Raw genomic sequence first — 13,174 nt, 5'->3', positions numbered from 1 at the left:
ATCAGCAAGCAGAGCAAGTGATGTGATCTAAAGAAAAAATAATTGCTAACAAATTGGAATGCTTATTTTATTAGCTGCATTATTAGCTGCATTATTGTTTTGCATTTTGATATATTCCTATATCACTCTGTCACACTATTTTACTATAACAGTTTCATTCTAGGATACTGACAACATATTGTTCATATTTTATTGATGGGTTGTATTTTGCATGAAATCTGTTTTCCAACTTAATGTATTCTAGCTTCGTTCAAATATTCAGCAGTCCCTTAGGCCAACAAACAAAGATTTATGGCTTGCAAAGTAAATAGATTTGTTGTGAAAAATCTTTTTGTTATTTGCATTGTGTTGTAATATCACTCTTGGTGTTAATAAGCCTAAATAGCGAATAAAAATATGCAGTTATGTGGTTGTATAAAGTTGTAGGCATGTAAAGATAATAGATTGTATAAAGATCTGTTGTGCTCTGGGGGACCAAGGTTCAGATCAGGCCAAGGTCATGTCCCGGTCTCATTCCCATTCCCATTGTTTTTCCCTGTTATTCCCAAGAATCTGTGTTGAATCTGTGTTGTGCTCTGTCTTGACTGTCATCCTGTCCTAGTGCCAACCAGCTTTAGCTTCAGTGTGCTCAGTGTGCGTGTGCTGAACTGCTGAAACAGCCTGTCAGCAGCATCTCTCAAGAAATAGCAGGGCCAACTGACTGTCATACAACTCAAAACGGGATCTTGTTTTACCACGTTTACTTGGAATCTGTTGACATGTCTTACTGGAACTGAGAGGCAGAGTTCAGTTTACACTGTGTTTGAAGTGTGGACATACACTGGGACAGAATCTTTGACAGTGTGATATTAAGTCTTTGCCTTGGTCATGTTTACGAACTGCTTTAAGTCATCCTACCTTTCCATGGCCTTCACAAGGACAAACACTTAAAGCTTTTCTTTTTTTTAACTACTCACATTACTCCTTGCTTTCCTCTCTTGCCATGTTCACTTAAAAGATCTGGCCAACTGCTCAGTACCGTTGTCATGGCAACAGCAGCCTCCTGCAGCATCTCCTTTCCCCTACCACCTCCCCCTCTGGTCTCATCCTCCCATCCCCGGGCAGACCCGAGGGGCCTGCGTCCGCCCCTGTCCTTGCCCCCAGCACCAATCCTTTCTTCTGGAGGTAAGGTTATGATGTGAGAGTGCTTTTGCTCCTGATCCAACCTCCTTTTCAACAGCATGCTGGATAACTAGGCATTGTGTGGTTCCTTTTTCATCTAATCGGTTTTCTTAATAGAGTGGTGTGGTTTAGTGGCTAAATGCTCAGGGCGGGTAACTGGAAGGCTGCATGTGCCTGCATTGTGCCTTCAGCAATAAACTTAACCCCAGGTTACTCAAGGGGATTGTTCATGTTATAAATGTACAGTACCATGTCACTTTTGATTAAAGCAAATAAGAGTTTTTCTGTATTGACTACTTATTAATAACTATAGGCTTATTATTCTGTCAGGGCCAATTTCCGCTACTACATGTTATGGATGGACGGATATTTGCTTGTTAAATGGTTTGAGGTTTTGGGTGTTTTTGGCTGTTTTTATATACAGTGCAATACGATTAGGTGATATATTTAATATTTATGATATATTTAAAATGATTTCGTTGACAATAAATAATTAAGAAACATTGCAGTGATTTCATTGTCCATTTGGCCATTAATATGTTTATAAGAAACTGAAAAAAGCACATATGTCACAGGCTGAAAATGTCAAAAACACCCTCAGACCCCATAGGGTTAAGTTTCCTTATGTTCATTTAGGGTGCATTCACATCAGGAAAGTCCGCTAGTTCACTTGCTTTGGTCCACACCAAATACAATGTTGATTTTTTTTTGTTTGGTGTGGTTCGCTTTTACATTGCCCTATTTGCAAGTGAACCAGAAATTGTAAACAAAACCACACGTGTGCTAAAGGTCATCCATTCACTGGACAGAAATTCTCAAGCGTACCAGAGTTCGTTTGGAACCGGACCAAGACCACCTCTTCAGCTGGGTCTCAGCGGTTGTTTGGTCCGCACCCGAGTGCGATTTCTGTATTCACACCTGCCCAAAAGATGAACTTGAGTTTGATTCAATCGAACCAAACAAGACAGGTGTGAATACACCCTTAGTGAAGAAGTCAATGGAAAACATAACTTGATGGTTTTTCTAGATTTTTGCTGATTTGTCTAGTTCATTTTTTGTGAACGTTTTGAATCTAATAGGTTACCATAATAATAAAGTTGCAACATTACAAGAAAAAAGTCATAATATTTTAAGAATCATCTCATATTGTTGCTTTTATAGGAATAAAGTATGAATCAACTAATTAATCAGATGCATTTATTGCATTGATGAAGTTGCTGCCTCACCGGCTTATGGCTTAGGCGTGTTTTATTTAACTTGGCACTAAAGCATGGGTAGGATTTTTACGCCTTATGCTCACCAAGGCTGCATAAAAACAGTAATATTATGGAATATATTTGAAACAGAAATGCCTGTGGAGCAGAATGAGAGTAATTCTGCACTAATGATCAGGGGCCTCATTTATAAACGTTGCGTACGCACAAAAGAAGGCGTACGCAACTCTCTACGCAATAATTGATATTTATAAAAAGCAAACTTGACGGGAAAATGTGCGGTCCTTCACGCAAGCTCTGACCCAGGCGTACGCACAAAAACGGGTGAAATGAGAAATGGCGACACTGTCGGCAGATGGAAGAAACACATGAAAGTGAAAGTGAAAATGACAATACTGCCTCTCATAAATAACATGAAGACTTCACAAAGCAAGTCTTACAATTAACAGCCTACACAAACACCCGTTTGATCGATCAGCAGTGAAACAAAAAAAATCAAACGAAAATTACAACAGAAATTCAAATGAACACATATTTGCAAAAAGAAAAGTGAAATATGTTCTGCAATATTGGCATGTTGTGCAATTCATCCTCATAAATAATATACTTAACAGAACGAAATAATGTACAAAACTGATATTCTCGTCAATGTGTCCGTCTGGCGGAGCAGATATAGTTGCAATTAGATAGACAGATAGATAGATAATTAAGGAGATAGATAGATAGATAGATAGATAGATAGATAGATAGATAGATAAATAGATAGATGTATTAATTGTCCACTGGGGAAAGTTGTTTTCACAGTAAAACATTTCTTCATAAGCTACGGAATTATGGTATTCATGCATATGCCTTTAGTTTGTTTTATTTTCGATAAAACTATGTATGGCGTATGTCTAAACCATTCAGAAAGCAACAAGAAATTACATTTGCGCTGAACAATTTCCCATTTCCACGTCGATTATTACCGACATCTGTAGCTTGTCAGATGCAATTAAATGGATGGAAATAAAATGCCCCATCACAATGCGTAATGACGCACAATGGCTGATCTTGCGCTCTTAGAAGATGTGGCAAATGGAAGAATTCGGAGTGAACGCATCTTTAGACAGCAAGAAGACTTGCTGGCAAACGAGGACGAGTGGCTTATGAGCCGGTTCCGACTTCCTCGAGCCGTCCTGTTGGACCTCTGCGGGCTTTTGGGCCCGGCGTTACAGAGGAGCACTCGGAGGAACCACGCCGTGCCAGTCCCACTTCAAGTCCTAACAACGCTAGGATTCCTGGCGACTGGCACTTTTCAGAGGGAATTGGCTGACAGGTCAGGAATATCTCAGCCGACCCTTAGCCGGGTAATGCCAGACGTGTTAAAAGGCATAATAGCTTCGTCCCATGATTCCATAAAGTTCTCCATACACCGCGGGTGAACAGGCAAACAAGAAAGCTCAATTTGCAGCTATGTATGGTTTCCCAAATGTCATCGGTGCTATTGACTGCACTCATGTTGACATAAGGGCACCGAACGTTAATGAAAATACTTTCATTAATAGAAAGCATTTTCATTCAATCAATGTCCAAATTATTTGTGATGCAGACATGTTGCTCACTAATGTAGTAGCTCGGTGGCCTGGGTCAACCCATGACTCATTTATTTTAAGACACAGCAGTGTTGGACGCAGACTCGAGGCTGGTGCTATACGTGATGGCTGGCTTCTAGGTACGTTTGATTATAGACATTCACATTTTAATGTACTTCAATGTCTTAACCCTTTCACTATCCTTGCAGGGGACAGTGGATATCCCCTCAAACAGTGGCTGCTTACGCCTTTCCTCAACCCACATAGTGCAGAGGAAAGGCACTACAACATGTGCCACAGCCGAGCTCGCGCTATAGTGGAGCGCACCATCGGCCTGTTTAAGGGCAGATGGCGCTGCCTCGACTGCACTGGAGGGAGGTTATTGTACACGCCTGAAAAGGTGTGCCAAATCGTGCTGGCATGTGCTGTGCTACACAATGTGGCACAGCTTAAAAACGTGCCTCTACCCCCCTGGCGCCGATTGCTGTGTTGGCCCCGACCCTGATCCCCATCCCCACGCATTTGAGCCAAATGCTGCTGCTGTGCGCCAGCGTTTGGAAGTGATGCGTCGCTTGTAAAGAACAACAAAAGGTGTGGAAAATATTATTTTATTCAAGAATTCCCTCATCGTGCAGTTTATTTCAGTCAGGGCAGTCTTGATTTCGCCCAACTCCTTGGCCACCTCTCTGATTGAACTAATGACTTCCCTCTGCATTTCAAGGACTGCATCGGTGAGGACACGTCCACTGCTGGAGGGTTGAGAGCCGCGTGCCGTGGAGACGCTGGGTCCAGACGGCTGCTCAGCTGCAGCATCGTAACCACTGGCCCCGCTGGAACACCCAGCAACTGAAATAAAATTGTTCTATATTAATAAACTGTAATTGTGTAGCCTGCATACATGTGACTTGACTGCATTCATTTTACTTATTTCTCTTACCTGTGTCACCCGGTGCATCTGGCGCGTCAGTGTCCCCCTCCGCCTCAGTCACCACTCCACTTAATAGGGATTCCCCAATAATTGCCGCCAGTCTCTCATCAAGAGGGGTCAGCTCCGGTGTCCCCTTTCCCCCACCCGTGGCAGACACACTCTGGCGATGGAGCGCTAGACGTTTTTTTGCCTCGACTTTGATGTCCGACCATTTCTTTTTTATTTCGGCCACGGTCCGAGGTTGTGAGGCTACAGCATTTACGGCGTCTGCCACAGTTTGCCACTCAAGTGCCTTTTTGGCATTAGTAATGCCCACACTGTGCCGTCCAAACAACATTTTTCTCCTCTTTTCCACCTCGCCAACGATAACTTCTACTTCACATTGAGTGAAGTTACGTTTTTTTTTTTTTGATTTCCTCTCTGTGTTTGCCATGATTTCGCAATCAATGAATATTAACTTGTGGGCGTTTCACGGACTATTTATGGGCAACTATGGGCGTGTCATGAAGCCGCAAAAGCTGCGCTACATTTAGAAATTGATTGTGATTTATTAAGGGAAAAATCCGTAGGATGTGCGTGCGCACGGTTTTTATAAATCCGAATATTTCTGTGCGTACGCACGTCCTATGTTTCATCCGTACGCCACTTCTGACGCAAATCCTACGCAAAGTTTTATAAATGAGGCCCCAGCTCTGGAATGTCAGAACACCATGTTCTGTCCCAATTGACTGTGTGTGTGTGTGTGTGTGTGTGTGTGTGTGTGTGTGTGTGTGTGTGTGTGTGTGTGTGTGTGTGTGTGTGTGTCTGTGTGTGTGTGTGTGTGCACGTGTGTGTGTGCGTGTTCACCTTGATCCCTCACTGATCTCTCGTTTGATGACACAAATTGCTGAGCACAGTCCTTTCGGTCGTCTTTAACTTGTGGGTTAAGAATATCTGCATTCACAATGTAGGAACACAATGTGTCCATGTTTTTCCACATTGCAAGGTCATATTTTAGGATATTTAGAGGGCACAGTGATAACATCAATGTGGAAACTCTTGACCTTTCATTCACATTCAGTAATGCTTGAGGAAATCATTACAGTCTGCTTAGTTTTTTTTCCATGCACGACTATTTTCTTGCCTTCCTTTGCCCTGTCCATCCTCTTTTGATCACAATAATAGAAAATGTGTTCAAAATGATTTTCCTTTCCTTTGAAGCCTCATTTCCCTTGTGTCTTGACTTGATGCATCAGACATCATTTCCCATTTTTAAAAGATGTTATCATATGAGTGGAAAGGCTGTGTTTTGTAGTTACCCACAGATTTAGACCTACAGAGAAGCTGCAGGAAATCAAGTTTTAAGACCTTTCAGAGCTCAACTCAACAGGGTATCCAAGAGAGAGGCAGGAAACTGTTCCAAAGGCTACTTCTTATTTCCTTTCTCCATCGCTGGGTCTTTCCTCTCACTACACACACACACTCAGTTTTATTTCAAAAGCTGGGAGTCAGTATATATATAAATTAAAACTTTTATTTAGCACACAAGTGATGATAAATACAATAATCATGTTACAAACTATGCTGTTCTTTCAATTAATCAAAAAATAATAATATAATAATAATAATAATAAATGTTTTTTTGAGTAGCAAAGCAGAATATTAGAATGATCTCTAAAGGATCATGTGACTGGAGTAATGATGCTAAAAATTCAGCTTTGAACATCAGCTTTGATTGTTCCTAACAAACTGTTTAACTGCACTCGCAAGTGAATCTCAAGGTTATTTTGTTGGATAAAAATAACTACAAACATAAAAATATATAAATTTATTTTGTCCTCACATTCTTTATTGTAACTCTTCCCTCTTGGTCACATACCTGACTGAAAGGCTCATTATGCAGCTCATTATGCGGGCCTTTGTCTTCTCAGGTGTGAATCACACAAATATTCATGGTCAATCACGCCTACTTTCAAATTAAATTTAAATCAATCTATTGTTTTCTGTGAGTGAGTAAACAAGATGATTTTCACATCATTGTGAAGCAAAAATTCTAGGCTACAAGCTCTATGTTTGACAGTCTTGTGAACAAATGTTCTGTATGTGTTTTATAACCTTATTTCAGTGACTTCAAAATTGTCGTTTTTCACTTAACCACGCATAAACGTTTTCTCAAAAACACAATCGTACATAAATGCTTTTTACATATTATTGTAGCCCAGTTTGTACTGATTACAGTGTTATTAGACTTTAGCCATGTATATGTTTATAAGCCACTAAAAAAAACACAAAAGTCGGGGGATGTCAGAACTTCTTCAGGCCCCCAAAACCCCTCAGACCCCTCAGAATCTGTTTTATTACAGGTCCTTGATACTTTGTTGGCGACTGACTCTGGTGACTCTGTTAGACTTAACTTCGGCTTTTGATACAGTTGATCATAAAATTCTTTTATCTCGACTAGAATATTTTGTGGGCATCCAGGGAACTGTGCTTAGCTGGTTCAAATCATATTTAACAAATAGAAATTTCTCTGTCAGATTAGGAAATTTTTCTTCGTTGCCTGCTAAACTTTCCTGTGGAGTGCCACAGGGTTCTATTCTCGCACCCATTTTTTTTCTTTGTATTTACTTCCTTTGGGCTCTATTTTCAGAAAGCATGGTGTGTCATTTCAATGCTATGCAGATGATACCCAAATTTATCTACCTTTGAAACTAAATAAACATGCTGCTCTAGAATCTCTTTTTGCATGCCTGGATGAAGTGAAAACGAGGTTCTCTCAAATGTATTTTTTCTGAATGAATCAAAAACCGAGTTTATAGTCTTTGGCCCCAGTGAAAATTCAGGTAGCAGAAGCATCGACCTGGACTAGATTGCTCCTTTTACTTCTTCTTGTATTAAGAACCTAGGTGTTTTCTGGGATCAGAATCTGAAATTTGATAAACAAATAAATGCAGTTATTAGTTCCTGTTTTTTTTTTTTTATCAGCTATGCCTTCTCTCCAAAATTAAATCTTTTCTTTCTGTGAAAACTGCTTAACTGTTTCATATGTTATAAATATAAAAAACAAGACCTTATACAGGGCAATTTTTACCCCCATATCTTGAAATGGAAATTAAACGTGTTAAAATTTTTCAATAATTGTGTTTGGATATTAATGGGTTAAAAATACCCTTGCTATTGAATAAATTTTTAGTTGATTCAGTTTGGTTCAGTAACTGCGTAAAGTCCATCAATTATGAAATGAGTTTAATTCATCTATAAAGCAGCTCTGGAGAAACCGTTAAACCATCAGCTTAGTTCAGCTCTTATCCAATAGTGTCCATGCAGTCAAATAACATTGCCAAATATTAAGTGTCCCCAACTAAATTGTTTCGGTCAGCCTGGCGTTCGTCGTATTGCTCCAAATGGGAGGAAGGTTGAAAGCAACACCTGTTTGGTCACATGTGGGTGCAAATTACCCACAAACAAAGGGCCTGACGGGTCCCTTGTTGACCGTTAACCTAACATGAACTGTAGGACGTGGTCATTTCGACTCTTCTTGAAAGAAGATTTTTGTCAAAAAGCTTTTGGTACAAAGCAAAACACTGTGTGGAACTCATAATGGCCAAGTACAAATCGCAAATGCTGAGTACAAATAATGACTTGGTAAGTAATTACAGAATAAGTATTTCTGGGTGAACTATGTCTTCATGGAATGTTGCATGAGGTTGCTATTAACAGTCTAATCTATGACATTAGAAAAATGTACATTGAATTAAACATTAAAATGCAATTCTTGCATGCCTCTCTTCTCTGTTTGGTTCATAAGGTTGTTGGAATCTCTGCACTCTTTGGTTGTCTATTTGAATTAAATGAAAATGAATGTCAGACTGAGTGTTTTCTTTATTACTGAAAGAGAAGGAAAAAGGAGCATGTTTGGTGGCTCACATGAAATCATTGATTTCATGATGCTTATTTTAGGAGGGAATCTCACTAGGCAGGTTTTTGGAGGTTATCAGGTGTGGGGTTGCAAAGGGTTGGAAAATTTCCGGAAAATTTCGGAAAACTTCATCTGGGGAATTTTGGAAATATTCCAGGTTGGAAACTTACCAGGAAATTATGGGAATTATTTGGAAATTTGGGAACATTTATAAAACAGTATCATACGCAGACATAAATATAAACATTTTGTTTGATCATAAGCTGATATGCATGCAAACTAATACAAATTAAAAAAATAATAATAATAAAAAAAAAATATTAAGCAGCACAACTGTTTCCAAAATTGATAATACATCATATTAGAATGATTTTTGAAGAATCATGCGACTCTGAAGACTGGAGTAATGATGTTCAAAATTCTGATTTGCATCACAGAAATACATTATATTTTAAAGTATATGAAAACAGAAAACCATTTTTTTAAATTGTAATACCGGTAATATGGCGCAATATTACTGTTTTGTTCTGTATTTTTGATCAGATAAATGAAGGCTTGATAAGCAAAAGAGATGCAATATTTAAAAATATTAAAAATAGTAACCTTTGACTAGTACTGTACTTCTGTATAACAGAAATACTGTATTCTGATAACAGAAAGCTGGCTAGCAGACAGAGCATCACAGCTTGAGCTAGCTAGCACATACCTAGCCTCATAAATTGTAAATGAAATAAACTCGCTTAGATTTTTCATATCTTGATTTACTGGCTAGCTAGATACTGTATAAACACTTTTTGGTATTTACTTGAATCCCATAGACCAAATATTTTTAGAATATCAAAAATTAGATGATGTCTTTGGGCTAAATTTTTGAAAAAGTGGGGCTTCAGAGTAAAGGGAAGGGAATTTTTAGACTTTTGTTTTATTATTATCATCTCATCTAAATGTTTGTTCAGTCAGTGTATTTTTTTTTTTTAACAATGGTATAATTTAGTTGCACAGTATATTACACACAGCACAAGGAAGTTTTAAACACAAGTTTTTTTATATTCATGTAATTTACATGAATACTCCCCGAGATGGAAATGTTGATATTTTGTGTGCAGTATTTAAGACATGATTTGTGCATGTTATGGCGGAATGCACAGTGCATGTAGGGGGTGTGGCCTGCACTAAGCAGTGTGCTGTGTTTCACTGCGTTTCACTTCTTAAGCAGACTACTGTAAATGACTGGTAATGTCTGTGTTAAAAGAGAGAGGCCTGTACTTTCACTGGAAAATCAAGTTGACATTTTGGTTAAAAATCAATAAATTAAAAATTAAACAAATTTTTAAGGTGCATTTAGACAAGCTGGTAATTACCTTCTCATTGAACGGTGAGAATTAATTTGCTTTTATTTACTGGTTTTGCACCCATACTAAAAATGTAAATGTAACAAATTAATTACATATTGGTACATATTTCATACTGTTATTAGCATTATTAATGTTTTGTTTAATTTAATTATTAATTTATTTTACATAAGCATAGATTTGTTATATGATAAAACTATCTATCTATCTATCTATCTATCTATCTATCTATCTATCTATCTATCTATCTATCTATCTATCTATCTATCTATCTATTTCAAGAATAATTGCCATTGGTCTGACTAGGTCAATATTGTGCACCAATAACATAAGGGCTTTCAGCCATGGTGAAGTGCTTAAACATTTTATATTTGAGCTTTTTTATTCATTTATTTGTTTATATTATTTATCAGACTGCTATGAATGCATTGTGGGAACACTTCTTAAGTGCTCCGCCTATAATTAGCTATTACCACTTCTCATTACATGCATTTTTGGACAATGACAATGCAATAAGCTTAAGGGAGGCAAAAGAGGTGCTGCTTTCCTCTGAACCTTAATCGGTTGGTGTCACTGTTGGACTGTTGTTTTAGCAAAATGAGTGTTTTATACTTTTATTTTGTAATATGTTGTTTTATTTTATTTTTTAACATAAGCCAAAAAAAAAATCCCTTGCTGCTTCAGAGAAATCACTGTCAAATATACAGTGTCAGCACTGTTACCTGCTGTTATGTTTGTTCGGTGTGTGTAGATGTGTGTGGTATTAGGTGGAGGTGTTTTTCTCTTTCTAGCTGTTTGTTCTTTGATATGTGTCTGAAGCAACTGAGCCAATGGTGTCGGTTAGCTCAAGGTGACACAGTGCTGCCATGCCTGCCTGCATCTACCCTGCAGCAAAACTGCACACACACATGCACACAGACACACATGATTTCACCCAGCCTTGTTTATTTTTTGATTCCTCATTTTTCAATTATTTATTTCTTCTTCAGTTGAGTGTGTTGGGCTAATGATGAAATAGTTTGGACAACACAGAAGAATCTCTCTTATGCTTGTTACATTTGTCCAAAAAATCCTGCATATGTGAGTGTGTGTGTGTGTGCACACTTTAATCTTCTGCCATTCTGTCACTTTCTCCAGGGACGCTGCATTGAATACTGTCAAATCCAGCCATTTCTGATTGACAGATCATTTAACATTAAAACATATCGCTATTTCTCACAAAATTTTTAGTTTTGCTAGCAGCCTCTCTGACACTTGCAGTCTAGCTGTACTATGCTTATTTAGAGGTTGAATTTAAAGTTGTCTTCATTTTTATACATGCACTGCTGTGTGTTTGAGTTAGAGAGAGAGAGAGGAGGGAGGGTTTTAGAGGAGAGAAAAAGCACATGACAGCATCTCACGATAACTCTAGTAGTGTCACAGGTTGCCGGCAACAGCAACAGCTGTGAGAACATCATCTAGTGCTTGCTATCAGAGAGGAAATGCTCATTTAGCCAGCTGTTCTTCCTTCTCTGGTGCTTTATCGCAGTTGATCTCTGGATGACAGCCATGTTAGTGCATAGATATCATGTCTGATTCCTTCTGGACCGTTCTCTCCAATTTCTCCCTGCCGGAGAGAAGCATGCTCCGTCGATCCAAGAGGTACAGCTATCCAATTTCATATCTCTATCTCTATGCTTTCTTTTCTTGATAGTCAGGTAACCCTTTTTTTTTGTGTGTGTTGTTTTCAGTCATATGAGCTGTAATTGATGGCATGCTGCAGGCTGTCTTGAGGTTTTGCTTATGTAGGTGTGCTCTGTGATTTTTCTCCCTGTTGTCTGTGCTGTATTCCTGTGCTCATGCTCATTTCAGACCCTCCTCATGCACATCGTACTATGTTCCTTCCTCTCAGTCAGTGTGCGTAAAAGTAACAAGCCCTTCAGCCAGGGGCGCAAATTATGACGTGGCCAGATATGCACACAAACAAGGTGAGCAAGGTTAGTCTTTAATGACATGATGTTTGAGAGTGGACGGTTTTGCTCTGATCTACCATGCCAGAGTAAACTTGCATGCAGATGTGCTCAAATTTGCAAGCTGAGTTAGAGGTAGATCATTTGTAATTGCTTTCCATCCTTCCCTGCTTGTGTTTTTCCTGTCTTCCTTTAGCCTAGAGAGACAGATGAGGGGAGGGCACAGTGCTCGCATAGCAACAGAGTTGAGACTGTTGTAGAGTGATCTACTTCTTTCCACTCCACATCTGTCTCTGTAGTGACATTCTCATTGTGATGCTGTCTGAATCATTAAGTGGCCATGACATTGGTGCAGTGCACAGTGTGTTGTCTAAGTTATAATTTAGAAATAGCCTTGTGTGGATGATGTATGAAAGTATGAATGAGTCTTGTAGAGGAGAGGTGTACTGTTACTTTTCTAAGTGATCAGAATTTTAACAGTCACATATGCTTGCTGGGTACAGTATTATATTTTATCCTACTTACTTTTATTCAGAAAGGATACATTCATTTGATCAAAAGTGGCTAAAGACGTATAATGTTACAAATCTTTATATAAAAAAATTATTTCTGAAGGATCATGACATTATATTTCTGACGTTCCAAAAGTGCCAGAGAAGTCCATTTGCTGTTTTTGTTCAGACTAATGTGAAAGTTGTTCAGACTACTGTGAAAGTTAACCCGTTTTATGCTGCAAACATGCAGGGTTGTAAATGTAAACTGGTGGATCGACGTTATTAAATTCATATAATAATGACTGATTGATAATTTTTTCAATGAATACAATAATTGATACTTTTGATTTTCTTAAAAACGGTTTAAAAGCTGAAACGTGAAGTTTATAATTTTATAAAACTTTCAGTTTTTGTAAAAACTTGTATTTGAACTGTAAATCATGCTTTTGACAGTCATTTTACATAGGGATGCACTGAAATTAAAATTCTTGGCTGAAGCCGAAGTCAAACAAAATTAAACATTAGGCCGAATACCGAACATGGTTTTTTGCATTTTTTTCCCCCATTTTGCCTTTTTTTTTCACCATTGCATAAATTAAATAAC

General features: G+C 38.3%; 1 protein-coding gene and 1 long non-coding RNA gene across 10 annotated transcripts in view; both read left to right on the top strand.

Annotated features, from left to right (window-relative positions):
- Positions 1-13,174, top strand: part of LOC109099302 (microtubule-associated serine/threonine-protein kinase 2-like) — a 135,523-nt gene that overhangs the window by 86,058 nt on the left and 36,291 nt on the right. Inside the window, exon 1 of one of the 9 annotated variants that reach the window (XM_042758416.1) lies at positions 11,508-11,768. The exons of the other annotated variants lie outside the window; for them this stretch is intronic. Coding sequence (XP_042614350.1) covers positions 11,695-11,768 — 74 coding nt within the window. The 5' untranslated portion in view covers positions 11,508-11,694. Of the gene's footprint in view, positions 1-11,507; positions 11,769-13,174 lie in introns of those variants that run through there. 9 annotated transcript variants of the gene reach the window in all.
- Positions 4,456-4,846, top strand: LOC122145327. Its single transcript, XR_006160273.1, has 2 exons — positions 4,456-4,540; positions 4,671-4,846. It is a non-coding gene; the product is annotated as an uncharacterized LOC122145327 (long non-coding RNA).

The sequence above is a fragment of the Cyprinus carpio genome, chromosome A6, assembly GCF_018340385.1.
Source record: "Cyprinus carpio isolate SPL01 chromosome A6, ASM1834038v1, whole genome shotgun sequence".
NCBI lineage: Eukaryota > Metazoa > Chordata > Actinopteri > Cypriniformes > Cyprinidae > Cyprinus > Cyprinus carpio.
This window is presented reverse-complemented; position numbering and strand designations above follow the sequence as displayed.